The sequence below is a fragment of the Stegostoma tigrinum genome, chromosome 37 (assembly GCF_030684315.1).
Source record: "Stegostoma tigrinum isolate sSteTig4 chromosome 37, sSteTig4.hap1, whole genome shotgun sequence".
NCBI classification, from domain to species: Eukaryota; Metazoa; Chordata; class Chondrichthyes; order Orectolobiformes; family Stegostomatidae; genus Stegostoma; species Stegostoma tigrinum.
In genome coordinates, this window is record NC_081390.1 from 6,341,771 (window position 1) to 6,364,491 (window position 22,721).

A 22,721-nucleotide genomic window follows, 5' to 3' on the forward strand; every position below is an offset into this window, starting at 1 on the left:
AGGAACAGCAGAGGAAGGGTGTGATTTTGGCATCGGACAACAACTTCTCGAAGGCCATGGCACACCATGCCACAGAGCTCCACATCCCTGTCTTCATTATTGTGCCTACCAACACCTCACCAGGCAAGGTGAAAACATGCCGTGAGTACGGAGCCTTGGTGATTACCTACGGAAATAGTGTACAGGATTCCCGGAGCCATGCAAAAAAACTGGCCACTGAGAATGGCTACCTCTATCTGCAGGAGTGAGTTACTAAATTGTACTTGTGTCACTCTTATCTCTCTCTAAGTCACAAAGTTCTGGGTTAAGACCTATTCCAGGACTCAAGGTCAGAAACAATCTTGGTTGACACTTGAGTGCAATACTGAAGGAATACTATGTTATCAGATATGCTACCTTTTTTCCCATCTCCTTCCCCAAGTAGATATAAAACATCTCAGAGTACTATTCTGAAGAAGAAAGGGAGGGGCCTCCCTGTTGTCCTGGTCAATATTTATCCCTCAATCAACATCTCAAAAAAAAAACAGATTATCTGGTCACTATCACATTATTGAAGCATACTGCATGCAGTCAGGTTGGCAGATCTCATGCATTACAAGTGTGACCACGCGTCAAATGTACTTCATTGATTGTAAAGCACTTTGAGATGCCTGTGGTCATGACAAGTGCTATTTAAATGCAACTGTTTCCATTTTACAGACATTAAAATGACACAACCATTAAAACATGTCAGATTTTCCAAAAATCCCAGTGGATGGAGACAGTCAATCATGTGGAAATATAATTCTTGGTAAAATAGTCTTTGCTGGATCAGGAAGACATCTTGTAACTCAGGCTTTTTAAAACTGACGTTTGTGAGAGGGGCTGGAATGTGGCAATAGAGATTCCTCATTTCTGAATACTCTTTGGCTAAGGAGACTGAATTGAGATGTTCACAATTCTGGAGTTTAAAATGGTGACATGGAAAATTTCACATTTTCAGGTGAGTCCAGAAGAAAGGGCAGTTACTGAATAAGCTGTTAACAGTTCAAGTGCAAAATTTGGAGGATTTTGTTCCTATTATTTATTCACTAGATGTGGGCATCTGTGGCAAGACCAGTACTAATTGCCCTTGAGAAGTTGAGCAGCCTCCTTGAATCGCTGCAGTCCATTTGGTGTAGACACACCTACGTATTGTTAGGGGGTTGCTGTGCAATACAATGAAGGAACAGCAATATATTTCCAAGTCAGGATGGTGTCTGCCTTTAAAAGACAACTTGTGGGTGATGTTGCAAGGTGAAAATGTGCCGTGGGTACGGAGCCCTAGTGATTACCTACAGAAGTAGTGTACAGAATTCCCTGAATCATGCAAATAAACTGATCACTGAGAACAGCTGCGTTTATCTGCAGAATTGCCTTCTAGGTGATAGAAGTAGTTTTGGAAGGTGCTATTGAAGGAACGGTGATGCGTTCTTCACAAAGGGAATGGTGAGAAGCTAGAATAATGGACAAGCTGAAGCAGAAAGCCTAGATGCATTTAAGGAGAGGCTTTATATAACTGTGGCTGTTAACCCAACTGGGCCTTGCCAATGTTTATACTCCACTGAAAGGAGATACTCGAGGGATCCGATGAAAGTGGGATTTAAGATAGACAAACAGGAGACGGGAAGAACGCAATAAGCCAGGCAGCATCGAGAGGAAAGGAGAAGTCAATGTTTTGGTTATAACCCTTCTTCAGTGGGATTTAGACTGGTTGGACTCCTATGGAATATGTACAGCAGCATGTGGCAGTTGGACTGAATGGCCTGTTTCTGTGCTGTGGATTTGATGTAGAATATTGTTGCTTGTGCACTTGAGACACATGTTCTTCAATACAGGTTGATACCTTCATCAGTGATTATAGTTATTAATCAAGAATGTTCTTAAGGACTAAATGCTCTGAGCCTTTGTCATCGTTCAGGTACCTCCTCCACTGCCAGGATCTCTGGGAAAGATATGAGTGCACATGATTTCCCAGAGGGACACTAATTCAACCAAGAAAGTCTCACAACTTACTAAGTGGAAACAATGTCCAGGTATAGTGCTGGGAGTAAACTCATTCACAAAGACATCTTTACCCAAAGAGTAATGAGAATATAGAACTTGCGACCAGAGGGACTGATTGAAGTGAATAATATGACATAATTAAAGGCAAATGAAACAGGGAGAAGAGAATATAAGATTTTGATGATAGATGAAGAAAGAAGGCAGCATGATGGAGTGGAGCATTAATATCAACCACACCTAGTTTGGCCAAATGGCCTATTTGTGTGACTCTTTGTGAAATTAAGTTGTCTGCTGTTGTTGTGAGTTATCACAATTAGTCGAACATTGACTATGTTGTATGTCTTTCTAACAGGGAGGATAGCGCACCTTACTTGGCAGGACTGGGCACCATGGGGCTTGAGGTTTATGAGCAGGTAAACAGGCTGGATGCCGTGATCCTGCCAGCAGGAGGAGAGTATAATCTTCTGGCAGGGGCTGCTGCCCCCATCAAACATCTCAATCCGGGCATTACAGTCATTGTAAGTTGAAGCAAACCAGCACCCTCGCACTGAATTCAAAGGAAATCTGGGAAGGACGTTAACATAAACTTGGGTTGGGAGATGGGAGTGAGTTAGTGGAGTTTGAGGGGAGTTGGTGGCTGAATTTTAAGCTAATCACAGCAAAGGACTTTAGAGTTATTGGCAATGAAGTCAGAGATGGGCATCAACACAAAACTGACAGATTCATGTTGGTCACATATCTGCCCACCCATTATTCAGTAGAATTGATCATCCCATGTGTTACAAAGGGTGAAAAATGGAATTCTACGTTTATATCCAATCTGCGAAAGCCAATGCAATTTCAGTCCCTCAGAGTGGATCATGTCTTAACCAATTTTACATCTTACAGGGGGAAACCAGCTCTTGAATACGTAGACACCATAGTCCCAGAAAGCTATAGGATCATATGACTGCTTACTCACGAGAGAGAGATATCTCTAGTGTGTTTAACCTGAGGGGCATCACGCCTCAGGCAAGGGTTGAGATTGACAAGGCAGGACCTTCATGGTGACATAGTTGATGTGCAATTTGAACTCCCTTTGTTGGTGTCACCCTGTCTTGTAAAGCACCCAGCTCAGCTAACTGATTCCTCCATGAATATTAACTCCAAAGAATACCAGTTGCTCTATATATCTCTGGAGTATGTCCTGGTTTGTTCTTAAAAGAGCCATCATTTACAACATTGTCAATGTAGTGTCAGAATACCTCCTGGAACAGATCAGTATCTTTTCTTAAAAAGAATAGGTGTCGGCCATTTGGTACCTCTTTTCTGTTCTGTTATCCAATATGATCAAGACTGCTCCAATCTTCATTTTATCTCCACATTCCCCTACCTGGATCCTCCCTTATGAGTCAAAAACCTGTCTATATTTTCTCTAACAATTACCTTTAATTCCAAGTTTAGAACACCACACTATCTCTTTACCAGTACGTGTGACGTCTCCATTAGCCACATCATTTTGGGTATCCAGAGTGTGCCTGAAATGGGTGCTGGTCATTTTACATATGCAAGTAAGGGACCTGACATCTGGTAGAGGCCCCTTTTTCAAAGTTGGACTTTGCATGACCACTGGGTGGACAGAGACCTGTCATGATCAGTTCTTTCAGATGTCTGCCAGCTCAGACAATGATCCTCAAAGGGACTGCTGGATACTGTCACTGAAATTATAAGTTTTCATATATTTTTCTTATGCAATTGCAAGGCTGAGATGAATGGGAGTATGCTCACAACGCTGAAATAAGTTGACAAGTTAGTGCCACTATCACTGCCCAGCACACACACCCACAACTGTAGACAATCGAGTTCCCAACTCCAGATTGAGGACAGATTAATAAACTAGGTTTGTATTCCATGGAATATGAAAGGTTAAGAGGTTACAGTTCTTCAGCATTTTGAAAGGAATTAACAGGATAGACAGAAACCTTTTACATTGCTGGGAGTCTGGGATAAGGGGACATTCCTTTCAGGAGGGAAGTTGACAAACCGCTCTTCATATTGAACGTAGATCTTTGGACCTACTTCTCATGAAAAGCAGTAGGAGCGAATTTAGTGAATAATTTTAAATTTGAGATTGTTCAATTTTTACTAGCTAAGTGTATTAAGGATATAGAGATAAGATGGATGGATAAAATTAGGATACAGCTTTGGCAATGATCTAATTGAAAGGCAGGTCAAGCTCGAGGATTTGAATGGTTTCCCCTTGTTCTAATGATTCTAAGATGACTCTCACATATTTTGATGGCATACGGGCAATGTTGGTATCCCCAATCAACAATGAAGAGAGTTGGCTTGCCAGAAGTCCACCACTTTACTGGGAGTCTGGTGTCACATGTACACTAGATAAGGTACGGTTCCCAGATTTTCTTCCCTAAAGGACATGAGTAAATCAGATGAGTTTTTAGATATTTTCAATTGACCCGTTCAGAGATATTATGACACACTTTTGGAGCAGGTGAAACTTGAACCCAGGCCTTCTGGTTCAGAAATAGAGAACTACCACTGTGCCACAAGAGTTTCCAGATGGAATTTTACAAAAAACAGTGTTTGCTAGGATTAACTTGCAATTTGAGACTTTTCATTCATCAAATTTAAATTCTACCAGCTCCCACAGTAGGACTAGAATTTGTATATTTAGACCATGAACCTGGGTCATTAGATTATTTGTCCAGTGATATTGCCATTGCATCATAATCTCCCATCCTTGGGACTGCAGTAAGCTCAGCAAATGAGGCTAGCAGGCCAATTTCCTGAGGCTTGCTGAAGTGTCAGATTGACTCAAAGCAATTGGCTCTGGAAAGGCAAGTGAAGACAATAGTGATAATATAAGTAAAGCAAATTCTTTGCTGAGCAACCGGAGAAGTGGAATTAATTAAAGGAGTATCATAACTAGGCAAGATTGTTCATTTTTATCAGGGTTGTGTCTGATCCCTCTCCATTTGTGATATTGTTTTCTCAGAGAAAACAGTGATAACTGGTTCTGTCTTCTTCACTCACAGGGTGTGGAGCCTGAGAGTTATTCAACACTTCAACAATGCCTCGAGCTGGGACACCCTCCAGCAGACTCAGCCTGCACTAGGCACAGAATATATGGAGGTAAATGACTGGGGAAAATAACTATGAGACAGACTGTACAGTGGATTTTTTTTCACAGAACTGGTCATAGATCAAATTACGTAACGATCATAACATTTAGTCCAAACTGTCCATATCAGCATTTACCTGCCACATAGGGAATCAGTCCTGATCAGAGCCAATGTTCTCACATCTCTTGGTTCTGCTTTCCTTCATCCACCTAAACAATCTAATTGTGGATAATATCTGCCTCAACTACTTTGGAGTGATTTCCACAGTCTCATGGGATTTTGTGAAAATTTTTTCCCCTCTGAGATCTGCTTTGAGAGATGCATTTTGGTAACAATCAGAAATATCTAAGGTCAGAAATGAGCCTGTTCGCTGATCATTGCACAATGTTCAGCATCATTTCCAGCTCTTCAGAAATTGAAGCAGCCCATGTCTAAGTACAGCCAGACCTGGACAATATCCAAGATTAGCATGATGTCAGTCATGTCACACAAGTGACAGGCAATGACCACATCCAATAAAAGAGCATCTAACTCTTGCCCCTTGACGTGCAAAGGCATTATCATTGTTGAATTCCACACAATTAACATCATGGGTTGGGGTGGGTTTACCATTGACCGGAAACTGAATTGAACTGACCGTAGAAATATAGTAGCTACAAGAGCGGATCAGAGGCTATAAAACTTGCAATAACTTGCACTTTCTGACTCCTCAAAACCAAAACCTGTTTAGCATTTACCAGAGTGTAACAGAAGATACAATACTTGCCTAGGTGAGTGCAGCTGCATAAAAACTCAAGAAACATGACGCCATCCAGGAAAAAGCAGCCTGCTTGGTTGGCACCACACCCACAAATGTCCACTCCCTCCACCACCAATGCTCAGTAGCAGCAGTGTGTACTATCTAAAAGATGCCCTGTAGAAATTCACCAAGGCCCCTAAGACAGCATCTTCCAATCCCACAACCATTTCTATTTAGAAGGACGAGGGCGGCAGATTAATGGGAACACCAGCACCTGCAAGACCCCCCTTGCCCAAGACACTTACCATCCTCACTTGTAAATATTCCATTGTTCCTTCAGTGTCACTGGGTCAAAATCAAAAGGGAACTCTCTCTCCCTTACAGCGTTGGAGGTTTATCTATACCAAAGTGCTATAATGTGGAGCTGCCGGTGTTAGACTGGGGTGGACAAGGTCAGAAATCACAGGCGAAGAAGGATTGAGGCTCTGAAAACCAGTGTGATTTCTGACCAAATGCGCTGCAGCAGTTCAAGAAGGCAGTTCACCACCTTCACAAGGGCAATTAGAAATGGGATTTAAATTCTGACGCAACCATCGAACATAGAACAGAACAGCACAGTACATGCCCTTCAGCCCACGATGTTGTGCCGATCTATTATCCTACTAAGATCAATCTGCATACCTTACATTTTACTAGCCTCCATGTGCCCATCCAAGAGTCGCTTAAAAGTCTCTAATGTATCTGACTCCACTACCACTGTCGGCAGTGCATTCCACATGTCCATCACTTTCTGACATCTCCCCTATACCTTCCTCCCATCACCTTAAAATTATGCCCCCTTGTAGTAGGCATTTCTGCCCTGGGAAATAATCTCTGACTACCCGCTTTATCTATGCCTCTCATCACCTTGTATACCTCTATCAAGACACCTCTCATCCTTCTCAACCTCTCAACCAGTGATGCCCAATCCTCAGAATGAATAAAGTAAACTTGCGTCATAGTTTTCAACCACGGACAAGTTCAAGCTACTTAACTGACCCAAATAGCAACAGTCTCCCGAATTTTACACATGAATCCTAATGAATCAGCTTGTAGCCAATGAGGCTCCTCAGCTGCTGGAACGTAAACATGCCTCACCATGAAAGGTGCATGGTACAAAGAATATATTGTCGACAGAATGTTAATGAGCAAAACTCCAGGTTGCTACATCAGCCTCTTGGGATGAACAATGTTGATTATGAGCTTTAAGGTTACTTGAGAAGTATCTTGCAATTGCAAGCTGACTGGATCAATAACACCGACCTGAAGTTTTTGACACGTGTTAAGCTGAAACTTCCATTATCTCATTGTGAATGGGATGCCTTATAAATCAGTGCTCACAGTCCCTGATACACCAGCCAAGCCCCATATCTGTGCAGCTAGAACATAACCCCAACTGTAACAACTCAATGAAAAGTTTCCTGAGATTTAATAAAGTTTATGGGTTTTTTTTGTTTGACCCAGGAGATTACATGACTGGATAGGGAGCAGATCTATTATTTATATGCAGTTTTACAAATTAATAGGGAGACCTTGAAATTCTGATTCTTGTTTCTGTGGCAAGGCCCTGCTTGCTCTCTATAACTTCTGGCCTCTTGTATATCTGCGACTTTCATTGCTCCATCATTGGTTGCAGTGCCTTCAGTTCTGGGATTCCTTCTCTTAAACCTCTGGTTGCCCTACATCTTCTCCTTAAAATCTATCATGATTTTGGCCAGCTGCTCTAATGCCTTATGTGTGGCTGAGTGTCAAATTATGTTTGAAAACACTCCTGAGAATCTGTTTCTTTTTAAAGGCGTAAATGCAAATCTTTTTGTGTTGAATAACGATTAGTGATACTAAATGCAGAACTTGCACATCAAAGTTCAAAGCTTTCTCTTTATTTTACAGAATTGTTCAACTCTTCTTTTGGCAGTACTGCCATTCAGATGACCAAGAAACTCATAGATAAGGTTGTTACCGTTAAGTAAGTATTAAATTATTTCATAGGAATATTCTTAATGACGATTCACACATTCAGCAAAGGGTGTCTAGAATTAATTCTATGTGAACTACTATCTCATTGCAATAAGAAACATAGTCCTATAGTGCTGTACCAGTTACACCTACTAATTAGCTTACTCATTATTTGAACATCAATATAATACAATGTAACCTTTAGTTGACAGAGCCGATATAATATATGCATACATATACACTGTCATTGCCAAAAATATGCTGTTCTATATATGCTGGTTTAGCTGTAAATGAAACTGACAATCACTGCGAAGGTTTACAGATTGAATACAATTTTAATCATAGTGGTCAATGCACAATCTTACCAGCCTGTCAGTTACATCCCTCACTTGATGCGCTCAGTAAGTCCTTTAACGATGCACCCGGTAAAATCTATTACATACTAGTTCCCCTCCGGCCGTACTCTATCACCATTGTTTCTGGGTGAAAATTGTAGAACTTCCTAACAACATTAAGGGTGTATCTACACCACATTGACTGCGGCAGTTCAAGAAGGCAGCTCACCACTGCCTTCTCAAAGGCATTTAGGGATGGACAATAAATGCTGACCCAGTCAGTAATGCCCATGTCCACTGAAAATACAGTGGTCTAAGCAAGTGATTTGGAAACACAAATTCAAATGGGACCTGGAGCACTTAAATTTTTGAAACGCAAACATACAAAATAAAGCCGAAGTAGACCATTTGGCCACTTGAGTGTGATTCATTATTCAATAAGATCATGGCTGATTTGTTTATGTTTTGAAAGAGGAAGCATCCTTTCCACATCCATATCCATGTCTTCAAGACCTAAATCCCATGGAAACATACCCAGCTTGTCCAATTATATTCTGGCACCATGGTAGTGTCCCAACCTCTGAGCCAGGAGACTTAGCTTTAAGTCCCACCTGCTCAGAGATGTGTAATAACATCTGTCATCAGCTTGATTCGAAAATGTCTCAACAGGGGATGAAAATAGCACAAGATATATTCAAGATCTGGTCTTGACACTGTCTGGTATAACTAAAGTGTAACATCCTTACATTAATTTTTTTTGTGTAATGAAGGATAGCATCCCATTAGCCTTTGTGATTTTGTGTTCAGTCTGCCCTAGACCTCTTAAATCTCTCTTCATCTCAGAATTCTGCAGTCATTCTCCATTTAAATAATACACAGCTTCTTTATTGTTCTTGCCAAAGTAAACAATTTGACACTTTCTCACAATAACTCAATTTTCCAGATTCATGCCCACTTATTCAACTTAATTGTCTTTTTGCAACTTCCTTCTGTTTTCTTCATTGCATAGTTCCTACCTAACTTGATGTCATCTGTGAACTTAGCTACCTTGTCTTTGCTCCCCTCATCTAAGTCATTGATGTAAGCTATTAAATTTGACATCCTAACACAGATTAGATTAGATTCCCTACAGTGTGGAAACAGGCCCTTCAACCCAACAAGTCCACAGCGCCCCTTAGAGCATCCCACCCAGACCCATCCCCCTATAACCCACACACCCCTGAACACTAAGGGCAATTTAGCATGGCCGATCCACCTAGCCTGCACATCTTTGGACTGTGGGAAGAAAACGGAGCACCGTGCCACCCCAAATCCTTGTGGAACTCCACTTGTTGTATTCTGCTAATCAGACAAAGATCAATTTATGCGTTTTTCATTATCTGCCAGCCAGCAAATATCCTACCCATGCTAATATGTTACCCCTCTACCATGAGCTTTTATTTTCTACAAAAGCCTTTAATGTGGCACATTATCAAATGTCTTCTGGAAATCCAAGTGTGGTATATTCAAAACATGTGTTACTCCTTCAAAGAACTCCAACAAATTGGTTAAACGTGATTTCCCTTTGATAACAACACACAAACTCTTCTCAATTACTTTGAGTTTTTCTAATGAGGAGAATTTTTTTTCTCTGACAGTCATGGATCTTTGGAATTCACTGTCCCACAAAACTCTGGAGACTGTGTCATTGAATGTATTCAAGGCTGAGATAGACAGGGAACTAGAGGGAAGTCAAGGGAGAAAGCAAGAAAGTGGATTGAGGCAAAATAAGGTCGACCATGAACTTATTGAACGGCAAAGCTTATTCAAGGGGATAAATGGTCTACTCCTGCTTTTACTGCCTGCATTTTCGTGCATTAGTAATGGTGACCACGTTACTAATTAATTGTCATAAAAATCCAGAGCCGCTCATAAAAATCCCATCTGGTTCATTAATGTTCTTTGGGGAAACAAATCTGCCATCCTTACCCATCATTATAACTGCCCAATAGGCAGTACTTAAATATACTGCCTGCATGAGATGTGAAACATGTTGTTTTATCACATTGGAATGATTTCCCTTTAAGTGCAACTGAGACAAGTACTTGGATGTTGTCACATGACTACAGGTTCTCTGCACTGCCAGGCTCTAGACACAGGCTGTGTCTGAAGAATGTGCTGTTCTATACACTACTTTAGCTGTAAACGAAACTGACAATCGCTGTGAAGGCTTATAGATTTATTTTGGATTGATCTTGCACTTCCATAAGTACTTGTTGAGCTTAGAATGTTACAAAGCACTTTACACCCAATAATGTACTTCTACAGTCACAACTGTAATATAGGACACAGAAAAGCCAATTTGTGCAAAGCAAAGAAAGGCAATGAAATAAATGACCAGGCAACCTGTTTAGATGGAGTTGGTTGGGGGATAAATATTGGCCAGAGCAGAGAATTCCAGCGCTTCCTTTGACATAGTAAATTTTTACATCTACCTAAGAGTACATTTGGGGTCCTCTATTTAATGCTTCATGTAATAAAGAATGGCTATTTTGGCAAAAGTACCAGAGGGCTGCAGCACCTGTCAGACTGCATTGAGAAAGAAGTCAGAGCATCTAGGAGAGAAAGGAAATAAATGAGACAAAAATAAAGAAGCTGGGACTTAAATATTGGAAGTTGTCTCTTCCTCCTTCTGTGGGAAACTCTTGTCTTTAATAAGGTGTCTCTGCAACTCAGGGTGGAGGACATCCTACTCGCTATTCTTCGCTTGATGGAGTATGAGAGGGCCATAGTGGATGCTGAGGGAGCTATAGGCCTTGCTGCTGTGGTTGCTGGGAAGCTACCAGAACTCAAAGGCAAAAGGTAGGAGTTTGCTCGGAACTACGGTACCAATTTATCCAGTGATATACATTGTTATTGAACATTTTCCTCAAAGTAGATATAAGTTTGAAATCACTGCAGGAAAATTAAATCCGAATCTTCTGTATAATGTTGCCCAGTGTTATCAAAGGATGATACAGTACAGAAGGAGGCCATTCTGCTTACTAAACATCTACCATTGCAGTTCTGAGGAAGGGTCACCACACACGAAATGTCAACTCTGTTTTTACCTTCACTGATGCTGCCAGACCTGCTGAGCTTTTCCAGCAACTTTGTATTTGTACCATTCTGAAATAGTTCCCACTCTCTCAATCCTTCCCCATAGTTCTGTGGTTTTTTTGTTCCCCTTTCCAGTATAACCACACAAGTTACTTATGAAGGCAAAGGGCCCAGCTCCCTCCATGATTCAGCTGTGAAAGTTGACACATGGTTGAACCAGTAGACCAGCAGATTGTAGTTACCATTTGTAATTTCAGCTGGTTTGCTGACTTTAGTTTTCAAAATGGGATTCTTAAAATTTCTCTTACACTTGTTTTTTTTCCCTAAATGGCAGCTTGTGCTTAAGAGAGTGGTTCGTGTGTGAACTTTGCTACCACAAGGGAGTAGTTGAATGGATAATGTGGATTTAGATGGACACTCGATAACTACATGAAGGAAAAAGGAATAAATGATATGCTAACAAAGTTGATGAACAAGAAGATTGTACAGAGCATAAACACTACCAGAAACCAGATGATTAAATTTATCCTTGCTATAAATTCCATGTAATTCAACATAACATTTTATGTAGATTCATCATTACCTCTTAGCTTGTATATTCAATCCCTTTTGATAAAATGTAGAGTTCTATGAGCTTTTGAGTTAATGTCCTTATCATCTTGTGTTTCTGCTTTCATGTCCTGTGATCCAGTAATCCCTCTGCTTCTGCCCAGTTCTGAGACTGGTCCCATTATTGTCATTCTTGTAGATAGCTGTTTTGTCTACTGAAATGCGTCAGCTCCACTCGCTGACTTTGAGATGTGTCAAGAAGTCCAGTAGCAATGCTGCTTTGGGGAAGCACGGTGAATTTAACAAAGCAATACATTGCTGAAGCATCTGGACTTAATCTGGTGATTGGGTGGGGGGGCGTGAAATATGAAAGAGACAAACATTTGTAGTTTTCTTTCTGTGAGGACGGACAGTTTCCTTCAGTTGGACTAGACCCAGAGATTGGGATTAATAGCAATATCTGTCATTAACACACAGAGCAGTTAATACAACTCAAGACTGCTATTATCACAGGCTCACATTAAATAGATGCCAAGACCATATCTCAAACAATGCAAACTCATTTTCGGGTGCCGAACTGAGTTTTGCTGTTATGGTTTAATGGGCTATCAGCTGGATTTCTATAAAAGTAGTAATAACGAAACAGGTCATTCAACACATGATCACTCGGGCAATGGTTATGCTCCACATCAGCCTCCTCCCAAATCTCTTCATCTAATCCTATCATATGCTTCCAATCCGTTCTCTCTCATGTGTTCATCTAGTTTCCGCTTAAATTTATCATCGTATTTGTCTTAACTGCTCCCTGTGGTAGCTACTTCTAGGGGTTCCCAAGTTCTGGGTTGCACCTCCTGTTGAGGTCACAAGAAGAGCAATTGAGGTCTCAAAGTCTGAGGTAGCAGTAGTGGCTGTGGAGCAAAATCTCAGTCTGACAGCTGTAAGACCAGCTTCAAGGACTTTTAAAGTACATTTCTTTGCTTCTGGTTGTGGCTTGATTCAGTGAGTTCCAAAGCTCAATTGCTGACACCAACAACGTCTGCAAAATGGTAATTGTTGCCTTCATTCCATAAATGAATTTAAAAGACATTTAGGTATTTGTTTTCTAAGGCGTGTATGATCTCCTTATCCATTTCAGCAATATTTACTCCTTCATGCCTAACTATCGAGAAGTTTGTTTGCCAATGACTTATCCATTCTGCAAGTTTATTAATGTTTTCCTATGTTTTATTACAAATCCCCTCCTTTTGGAATCCATTTAATATTAAGCAATGCACTTATTTTTTTCTGTATTCTCTGTGTATAATTTCAAAGTCACTTCATGTCTGTTGAGATCTATGTCAGCCCTTTACAGAATTTGTAATTAAATCTTTGTATCTCCTTCACAACTATCTGATTCTCCAGGCAGATAGTAATTTCCTATGAGAGGCTCTTAATTGTCTGGATCACTGTTAATACCCAAGTTGCAATTATAACCTTTAGCAAATTCAGCTTAACTCTGGATTAGGGACCATGTTGTGATCATCAAAATCAGTGCTGGAGCCATTGATATGATTAGTAGAAGACCACTAGGGGCAGCACTGTGACTAGTAGAAGAGTGGCCTTTCTTCATTAATACTATTTGGATTTGTGGTCGTGTTCCTGGCTGACTACATGGTTAAACCTAGTTTCACATAGTTCTGGTGAGTTAGTGCATACCAGCTCTAAATTCTGGATGACCCCAAAGGATAATTTGTATCAGTGTGGTGTGATGGTCATCTCGCTCCCACATGTAGGAGGATCTAAAACCTTCCCACTATTCAGGCTAGGTCCTGAAGTTTTGTTTATCCAATTATGGATGGTTATTCACACAACCATGGAACATCCAGTTACATGATTATTCACTACAGATTCTGTCACTGCTTGAAGATCGTAATAGTGCAGGTTACAGAGTGATATAGATAAACTGCAGAGCTGGGCTGAGAGGTGACAAATGGAGTTTAATGCGGAAAAGTGTGAGGTGGCTCACTTTGGAAGGAGTAACAGCAGTACAGGTACTGGGCTAATGGTAAGATTCTTGGTAGTGTGGATGAGCAGAGAGATCTTGGTATCCATGTGCATAGATCCCTGAAAGTTGCCACCCAGGTTGATGGGGTTGTTAAGAAGGCATACGGTGTGTTAGGTTTTATTAGTAGAGGGATTGAGTTTTGGAACCATGAGGTCATGTTGCAGCTGTACAAAACTCTGGTGTGGCCACACTTGGAGTATTGCGTACAGTTCTGGTCATCGCATTATAGGAAGGCTGTGGAAGCATTGGAAAGGGTGCTGAGGAGATTTACCAGGATGTTTCCTCGTATGGAGGGAAGGTCTTATGACGAAAGGCTGAGGGACTTGAGGCTGTTTTCATTAGAGAGAAGAAGGTTAAGAGGTGACTTAATAGAGACATACAAGATGATCAGAGGATTAGACAGTGAGAGCCTTTTTCCTCGGATGGAGATGGCTAGCACGAAGGGACATAGCTTTAAATTGAGGGGTGATAGATATAGGACAGATGTCTTAGGTAGGTTCTTTACTCAGAAAGTAGTAAGGGCGTGGAATGTCCTGCCTGCAACAGTAGTAGACTCACCAACTTTAAGGGCATTTAAATGGTCATTGGGTATACATATGGATGATAACGGAATAATGTAGGTTAGATGGGCTTCAGATTGGTTTCACAGGTCGGCACAACATTGAGGGCCTGTACTGTGCTGTAATGTTCTATGTATTGCCTGGAATCCAGATTCCCTCAGAAAATGCAACAAAATGGCGTCAACTAGTTGGAAACCATCTGCAGAATCATTTCCCCTCTTCTAGGATTAAAGGATTTTGACATTTTAAGCTGCAGGTGAACTTGCTTGATGTAAATGTTTGCTGATTGGTCACTTAATCTGTCTTCTAGAGTGGTCGTTGCTCTATGCAGTGGTAATATAGACATTCCCCTGCTGCATCAGTGCCTAGACAGGGCACTAGTATTGGATAACAGGCTGTGCAAGTTCTCCGTTCAACTGACAGACTGTGCTGGAGATCTCACAAAGCTGCTTGAAATACTTGCACGTGAAGAAGTGCAGTGAGTACAGAGAAAGCACTGGAATTATTTTATAAATGTGGTTAGTTCTTTGTTTATTTTTTAAAAAATATATCCATGGAATCTTGACTACATGAGCAACATTTATTGCTCATTCCTACTTTACCTTGCGAAGGAGGTGGTGAGCTTCTTGAACTGCTGCAGTCCATTTGATGTAGGTACACCCACAGTGAAGTGAGGGAGGGAGTTCCTGGATTTTGACTCACCAGCACTGAAAGAACGGTGATATATTTCCAAGTCAGGATGGTGAGTGACTTGGAGGGAGCTTGCAAATGACGGTGTTCCATGTTGCTGATGCTTTTGTCCTTTATAGATGGTTGTGGGTTTGACAGGTGCTACCTAAGGATCCTTGTTGAATGTGTTTTATAATTAATTTTACTGGGTGTAGTGGTTATCTAGTTCCCAGAATACAAGTCCAGGAAATGTGAATTCAAATCATATCACAGGTCCTGAATCTTGAAATAACAAGCTAGTATTGACAAGTGACAATTATCTTGTCAGATGGCCAAACAAACTCATTCACTATCCCCTTAAGGGAAAGTAACCTGCCACACTGACCTGATTTAACAAAGTGTAGAGCTGGATGAACACAGCAGGCCAAGCAGCATCAGAGGAGCAGGAAGGCTGACGTTTCGGGTCTAGACGCGTCTAACCCACGGTTTCTCTGCTAACCAGCAGGTCTCCTGTGAAATTGCACACAAATGGATGCCAACAATGATATAGTCAAGTCTCACAACCTAGACCCATCTAGGCCCGAAACATCAGCTTTCCAGCTCCTCTGATGCTGCTTGGCCTGCTGTGTGCATCCAGCTCTACACCTTGTTATCTCAGATTCTCCAGCATCTGCCGTTCCTACTGCCTCTGAAACACTTAGCTGATTTGTTTTTTTCTGTGATTCCAGTCCCTCAGCCATTATGATTTAATCTTAATGACCTTTCAGTTGCCTGGCAAATACCAAGTCCTCAGGGCAGCTAGGAGTGGACAACAACCTCATCAGTGCCAACCACATCTGAAGAATAAATTTTAAAACATTTGTTCATTGTAATTTAATGAGATATTCAAAGGTGAGATCAGGATAGCTTCCTCACTGACGTTCTGGGTTTGAACTGTGGTCTGCACTGTTGTCTCCCACTCTATATTTTCGGGAAGAATAACCCAGGGTTGCTCTGCTAACCAGCAGTTCTCCTGTGAAATTGCACATGAATGGATTCCAACAATGGCATAGTCAAGTCTCACAACCAAGTAATAGGGTAGCACACACTACGTAATCTCCTGTTTGAAGGGAATAAAGATACTAAATATTTTCAAAAGCTCTGGAGCTATGTTCAGAAATAGCTGGAAAAAATAAGAGGGGAAAAAAATTTAATAAACAAAAAGATATTTTCTGTGTATAAGCTATAACTGCAAAATTTTGCATGGATAGTCCTTTTCCTGTAGATAAAGATCCCAAATGCTAAGGTCAAGTCAGCTGAGGGCATGATTGCCCAGTGATGGATTGATTAAAACTAGTGACCCACAAGATGAGAATCTTAAAATTAGGCCATTGTTTAACTAGGATTCAAAGTGGACCAGTAAACACAGGCAGAACAAGGTGTAATGTGAGTTTAGATATAGCCTGCAGAGTTTTGGATGAGTGTAACTTTATGTAGTGTGTGCACACCCAGCATAGATGCACACACATGTGGTACTAAAGAAATAAACAAGGCAGGCAAGGAGATTTAATTCGACAATAACCAAGTCTTGGTTTCCCAACAGCATTTCAGTGCTGGGGCCATGGTCCCCCGCGTTGTCCGGTGGTGGGAACCTATTTGTCGAGATTAAGACAGCACCACACAGGAAATTAATGCCTCCTGAAAGCTTAAAGATGGTATCCACCAGGCAAGATAGGCTAAACCCCAGATCTAATGAAGGTTTGCCTCAGTGACACAGGAGGAGAGGAGAGAGGCAACAAGGTCTAGCAATGTACAGTGAAGTGGGGGGGGGAAGTTGGCAGAAGGTGGGTAGTAGTTGGGGCCTCAAGTGGCACAACAGTTGTGCTGACCAGAAGGTGATAGTTATGGGGTCCAAGATGATGATGTTTTAGAAGAAAAGTGACTGTGATAGAGGACACATGATGGAAGGTTACAAGAGGGTTCAAAACTGCACATAACATAAAATTACATTGTAAATTTGAGTATTAAGGCTCCTGACACCTGAGTGGAATTAGGCACCAACACAAATCTCCATTTCCTGATGGCTGAGTGTGAGAAATTCAGTCAGGAGTGGAGTGACTCCTGTGTTGCCCACTTTCTGTCCTGCCAAGGTATAGTGTGAGGTTAGATATGGGTAGGGAACTACATTCTTTTTATTAAAATACACCCGTAAACAGACACCCACATATATGCAAGCAAACAGACATCAACACAAACGTACAAAATATAGGTACATATAAACACCGAAGCTGACCCACACAAATACATAGGCATAGACCCAAGCTTAACCATGAACATTTGCAAATGATGGGTAACTGCACAATGCAGACACCTCACTGAAACTCCCAAATATTTAAGCTACAAAATATAAAAACAGCATTCTGAAATAGCAGACAGTTCAGGTGATGGTCAGCCATCAATATACCAAGATCTATTACGGTATTTTACACATTAAAAAAGCTTTTCACAGCTTGCGTCACCAGTGCCTAATTACAGGGAGCAATGGCAGCTACATCTAAAGGATTATGAAATACTTTCAATTCCAAGAAAGCTACAGAAAATAATTGTTAGTTAAGACTTTTCTTTTCATAAGATAGTACAAATACTTTTTGTAACTTACCAATGAGTATAAGCTTTCGTAGCCATCTCGTGGGCCATTTTAGGGAAGAGTAGTTCTTGCAGTGGCGTGTATTGTTATCTCCAGGCCAATGTTGACTACTTAACAGAACTAAAATGACGTACTGAACAATGAATGTTTGCAAAAAAAGACAGAACCTTGATTGTCAGTTCCCTAGGCACCCATAATTTACAGACTTCACTCGACATCGGCCATTGAGTTAGCCTCTCTTTAATATAAACCATCTGGCCTAATCCCATTTCTTCCTTGCTTCCAATACTCTTCAACATTCCTTTTATTCAATACTTATTTATTTCAGAAAAAAATGATGAAGTCTGACTCTCATTGCTGTCTTCTATTCATTGTGTTTTTTTATCACTCTCTTTCTTGGTCTAGCGTGCTGAATATTACTCAGGAACGGGCTTTTATCACCTCAGATATCTTCGTTGTTAAGGTGAGAAAGAATTAAAGGTTAAGGTCAAATGAGTTTGTTATATTATTGTCAAACATTCCTTTATTCACAGATTGTACATTGTCCCCACTTAGCTCTGACTGTGAATGCTCAATGGGCTCAGAGCGATGTAAACTGAAGAATTGGGTAAAGACTAAGGAAGTTAAATTTCATTGGGGATTGAAGAACACAAGAGTTGAATTATCAGTGAACTTTAATTTATTTTGTACAGAAAAATGAATAAGGCCAGAAGTATTTGTGTATTATAATATGCAGGAAATTGTTTAGTGTTTGTTGGGTCAGAGTATTGAGGAACATGGAACTTTGGCAAGGAGAATGAGCTGAAATACAAATGATCTCATAGACTGGCAAGGCTGGATCAAGGAGCTGAATAGCCTAGTATACTCCTAATGTGTTAAGAGTAGCACAAGAGAATAGAAAAATTTGAAAATTCTGCCAGTGTAAATCTCACGTAGTTAGACAACAAATATCGTATGGAATTTGTTACAATGAAGAGCTGAAGCAGATTATGACCAATCTGGGTATGCACTCACAGGCTGAGAGCACTCATCAACATTCAGAACATTTTGGGAAGCAGTTTGTGTCACATCCATGAAAAGGGAATGTTGCGCCTGGTCAGCAGGGGGTGTTTTTGGTACACAGTGAGGTTGAGTATGGTAAGAAGAATTGAAATAGCCACTTGTACATCTCTCCATCCTTTGAAAACCCTGCCTTCAACTACCTGGATTTTGCATTCTGGGATTTCCTATTTTAACCTTTCTGCCTTTCTATTTGCCTCTCCCCCTCTGAAACCCTCTTACCCTTGAAACTAAACTCTTTGACCAAACATTCAGTCACCACATCTAAGCATTTCTTTCAACTCAGTGTCCTTTGTGTTTTTTTGTTGCAACTCTATGTTTAATGTAGGAAAGGTTTTCTACATAAAAGGTTTTGCATAAAGGTAAAATGTTGTTACTGTGTGAGCATGTTTTACTCTGTTTCATGCTGTACCTCACCTGGGAAGAGTTGAAACCACGGTAGATGGAACTTTAGCCCAAGTTGAGCCCATCTTGCAGATGAACTAAAATTGCGTATGCTGGAAATGCAGACCTGGCACTAGATGTGTTGGAGACAAAGCAGAGTTCATTGCCTAAACCTGCACTGCAAGGCCAATCTGAGCTCTCAGCAATAGCATTTCTTCAGTGCCATTCAAAGCAAACCTTTCAGGGTAATTTCTTTTCATTTCAGTAGACCTCCTGTAAGCGCTGACCACTGACATGAAGTCCATAGTGACTAAATCTCACACTGTCCACACTGACAAGCCTGCACACTCTGATCCGTCTACACACTGTCCACTCTGACAAGCCTGCACAGTCTGATCCGTCTACACACTGTCCACACTGACAAGCCTGCACACTCTGATCCGTCTACACACTGTCCACACTGACCAATCTGTGTATATTGGTCACCTTGCTGTCTCTGAGCTTTGATAAACTGTTGTCTAAAATTGTTACCTCATTGCTATGTCAAATTCCTAGTCTGGTCATTAAGGAAATTGTTAGGATCAATGAATTAATGAGAACATGGGTTTAAACTTCACAATCAACCCTTGATGCTCTGAGGTTTACATCAACAGAGACAGTGCTGCTGTTATAGGTATCCTCAGGACTTTGTGGCCAATCAGTGAATATGCTGTGCTCAGCCAGCTTCAGTTTATAAATATTGTATAACATTGGTCTTGCATGAGGAAAGAGAATTATTTAGGAAAATACTCTGTTCATAGTTCCCAAAAGAAAAATGAACATATTCATTACAGACCGGGGAACGATCATAAACAGGATGAAGTAATTTCAAAGGTTTAAAAGCAATTTTTCTGGGCAGATCCATTAGACTCGGTGTTGCTGGTCACCCTAGCTGAATGAAGCCAGCTGGGAGTGTTATGTGAGGGCGAACAAACTATGAATTGACTCATTGTTTGAGGAACAAGGAGAGCTGACATTTAAAGAAAAAGCTGAACCGTGAAACCCAATCCAGGGCTGATGAACAAACACATATACTTGACCTCTCAGAATCTTAGGGGCAAAATCTCCCAGATCAGTCTGGGTTTGATATAGTCTGGTCTCTTCTGTGTGGTTCCTTCTAAAAATGTTATGCTCACCATTTACTTATCTGCTGAATTTGTATAGAGTTTGATGTTGTATTCTGGTAAGTAGACACCCAAAATTTGCTTTCTAGCTCTCGGATGAGTAATGTGATTTCATTAAATATGAGGAGGCCTAATTAAGCCAAAGCAAACATTCCATCTCTCCCAAGAGCTTCAAACAAAAATTTAGGGTAAGTCTTTCTGCTCAAGCTGAAAATTTAGAATCTCTGTGTCATAAAATCAAAGGAAAATGAAATTTCAGTGGCCTCGTCAGAAACCCACAGTTCCTGAAACGAGTTAATCTCAGTTATGTTTCGATTGTGAATCCTCAAATGATGCTCAGCGAAATCTGAGCAGATAGGTGGAGAGAAGACAGGTCAAGGGGGCGGGGTGAAGCTAGTAAAGGTGAGTGTAGGTAGGGAGTTGGGATGGAGGTTGGTCAGTGAGGAGGGAGGGGCAGGTAGGTGGGAGGGAAGACGGGCAGGTCAAGCAGGCGGGAATGAAGCTGGTAGAGGTAGCGTAAGTACCCACCCCCACTTCCTGCCTACACCACCCCCACCCCCACTTCCTGCCTACACTCACTTCTACTAGCTTCATCCCTGCCTCCTTGACCTGTCCATCTTCTCCTATCTGCTATCTGCTTCACTGTTCACCTTCTATCATCGCCTCCCCCCTCTATTTATTTCAGAGCCCCATTCCCCTCCCCCATTTTTGAAGAACGGGGGTCCAGACCCAAAACGTCAGCTTTCCTGCCCCTCTGATGCTGCCTGGCCTGCTATTCTCCTCCAGCTCCACACCTTGTTATCTCAGACTCCAACGTCGGCAGTTCCTGCTATCTCTCAGCAAAATCCGTGTTCTGTCATTTTTGTTATTCGGGCCTTCTTCTCATCTGGGATTGACACAAACTTAATACAACATCCACAGTGTATTCCATACACGAGATACACTACAGGAACTCACAAAAGCACCTTTGAGAGCACCTACCAAACACACGATATCTACAATCTGGAAAGACAAGTGCAGCAAATGCATGGTAAGACCACCACCAACTGTAGGTTCCCCTCCAGGCCACACATTGTCCTGACTTGGAAATATATCATCATTCTTTCCCTGTCAGTGGGGAAAAATCCTGGTACTTCCTTCCTAACTGCACTGTGGGTGTCCTTATGCCTTGAGGACTGCAACAATTCAAGAATGCAGCTCACCATCACCTTCTCAAGGGACAATTAGGGATGAACATGAATGCTGGCTTAGCCACCAAAACCCATATACCATGATCAAATAAAGAAAAAAAATTGGCGCCAAACTGTTAGGAGATCATATCATGAATAGTTCTACTTTCAGTAGAAATGGTAATTGTTTTCCTACGATCTGCAGGATTTGGCATCTTTTGAATTCCATCCCACATGGACAGCAGGATCACAGCAGATGGATAGAAATAATGGATAACAGATGATGTCCACATGGTTGCCAAAGCAACAACGGTTAAGTAATGAAAATAGGGGCTTACTCTGACAGAGGAGCCATTTTGCTCAAAGCAGCGCAAAGCTAATAGATTAGACCCAAATATTGGAGTAGTGCAATGTGTGACTATCATTCACAGACTGACACAGGCACAGACTCAGGCATTAATACACCCACTGAGCTACTCTCAAGGCCAGTCCTCACTGAGACATTTGAATATTAACACACACGTTCTTGTTGTCTGAGGAATAATGTGACAGTAAGTCAGTCAAATCTTGAAGGCTAAATTTTCTACCTGTTTTGCTGAACATCACAGAGCAGAATCCCACAATTTTGTAGTTCTTGTAAAATTCCCATGATGAAGCACAATTGCAAAAGTGCAGGCAGAGATGTGTCCCAGAGGAATCTCACATTGATTCACTTGTGGAGCCTGCAGTGATAGCCTTGCTCTTGCTTCTTTGATATTCTCAGCAGCTGAAATTTTTTTTGTTTGTTGCACTCTGGGTACTGCAGTTTTGCAATACTCAGAGGGTTTAATGTGGAGTAAATCCAGCTGGTGTTTTCCCTTCCAGCTAACACAAACTTGGCTGCACTTAGTTGCTGTGTAACGACATATATCACTGGTGTGTTCTCACACTGATTAGCTACAGATTGGATTACACTGTTAGCATCTGGAGTTTGAATATGCCACAGCTTCAGGGTTAATATTCCGCCTGTAGCTGTGGCCACCATTTTCTAAAACCTTCCTGAAAATTTAATTGTTGAGTTCCCCATAGGTTAATTGAGGTGACATTTACTTTAACCAAACTGTTCGGAGGAGATTGTGACAGCACAGTCAGCTTAGTGTCATACCTGTTGAGGAAATGACCAACCTGTGTCACGTCCATTGAGAATCACAGCAGCGTTACAGTA

At 41.2% G+C, this 22,721-nt stretch overlaps 2 protein-coding genes across 3 annotated transcripts in view; one reads left to right on the top strand and one right to left on the bottom strand.

Moving 5' to 3' along the window:
- Positions 1 to 22,121, bottom strand: part of LOC132206360 (placenta-specific protein 9-like) — a 60,600-nt gene extending 38,479 nt beyond the window's left edge. The window contains exon 1 of the mRNA XM_059640260.1: positions 22,105 to 22,121. The gene's annotated coding sequence lies outside the window, so the exon portion shown is untranslated. The remainder of the gene's footprint in view (positions 1 to 22,104) is intronic.
- LOC125467578 (L-threonine ammonia-lyase) overlaps positions 1 to 22,721 on the top strand; it is a 52,447-nt gene that overhangs the window by 21,494 nt on the left and 8,232 nt on the right. Inside the window, exons 4-10 of one of the 2 annotated variants that reach the window (XM_048563642.2) lie at positions 3 to 244; positions 2,378 to 2,543; positions 5,061 to 5,157; positions 7,816 to 7,891; positions 10,932 to 11,057; positions 14,758 to 14,925; positions 18,148 to 18,205. In XM_048563642.2, coding sequence (XP_048419599.1) covers positions 3 to 244; positions 2,378 to 2,543; positions 5,061 to 5,157; positions 7,816 to 7,891; positions 10,932 to 11,057; positions 14,758 to 14,925; positions 18,148 to 18,205 — 933 coding nt within the window. The remainder of the gene's footprint in view (positions 1 to 2; positions 245 to 2,377; positions 2,544 to 5,060; positions 5,158 to 7,815; positions 7,892 to 10,931; positions 11,058 to 14,757; positions 14,926 to 18,147; positions 18,206 to 22,721) is intronic. The other variant, XM_048563643.2, reaches the window with a different exon arrangement.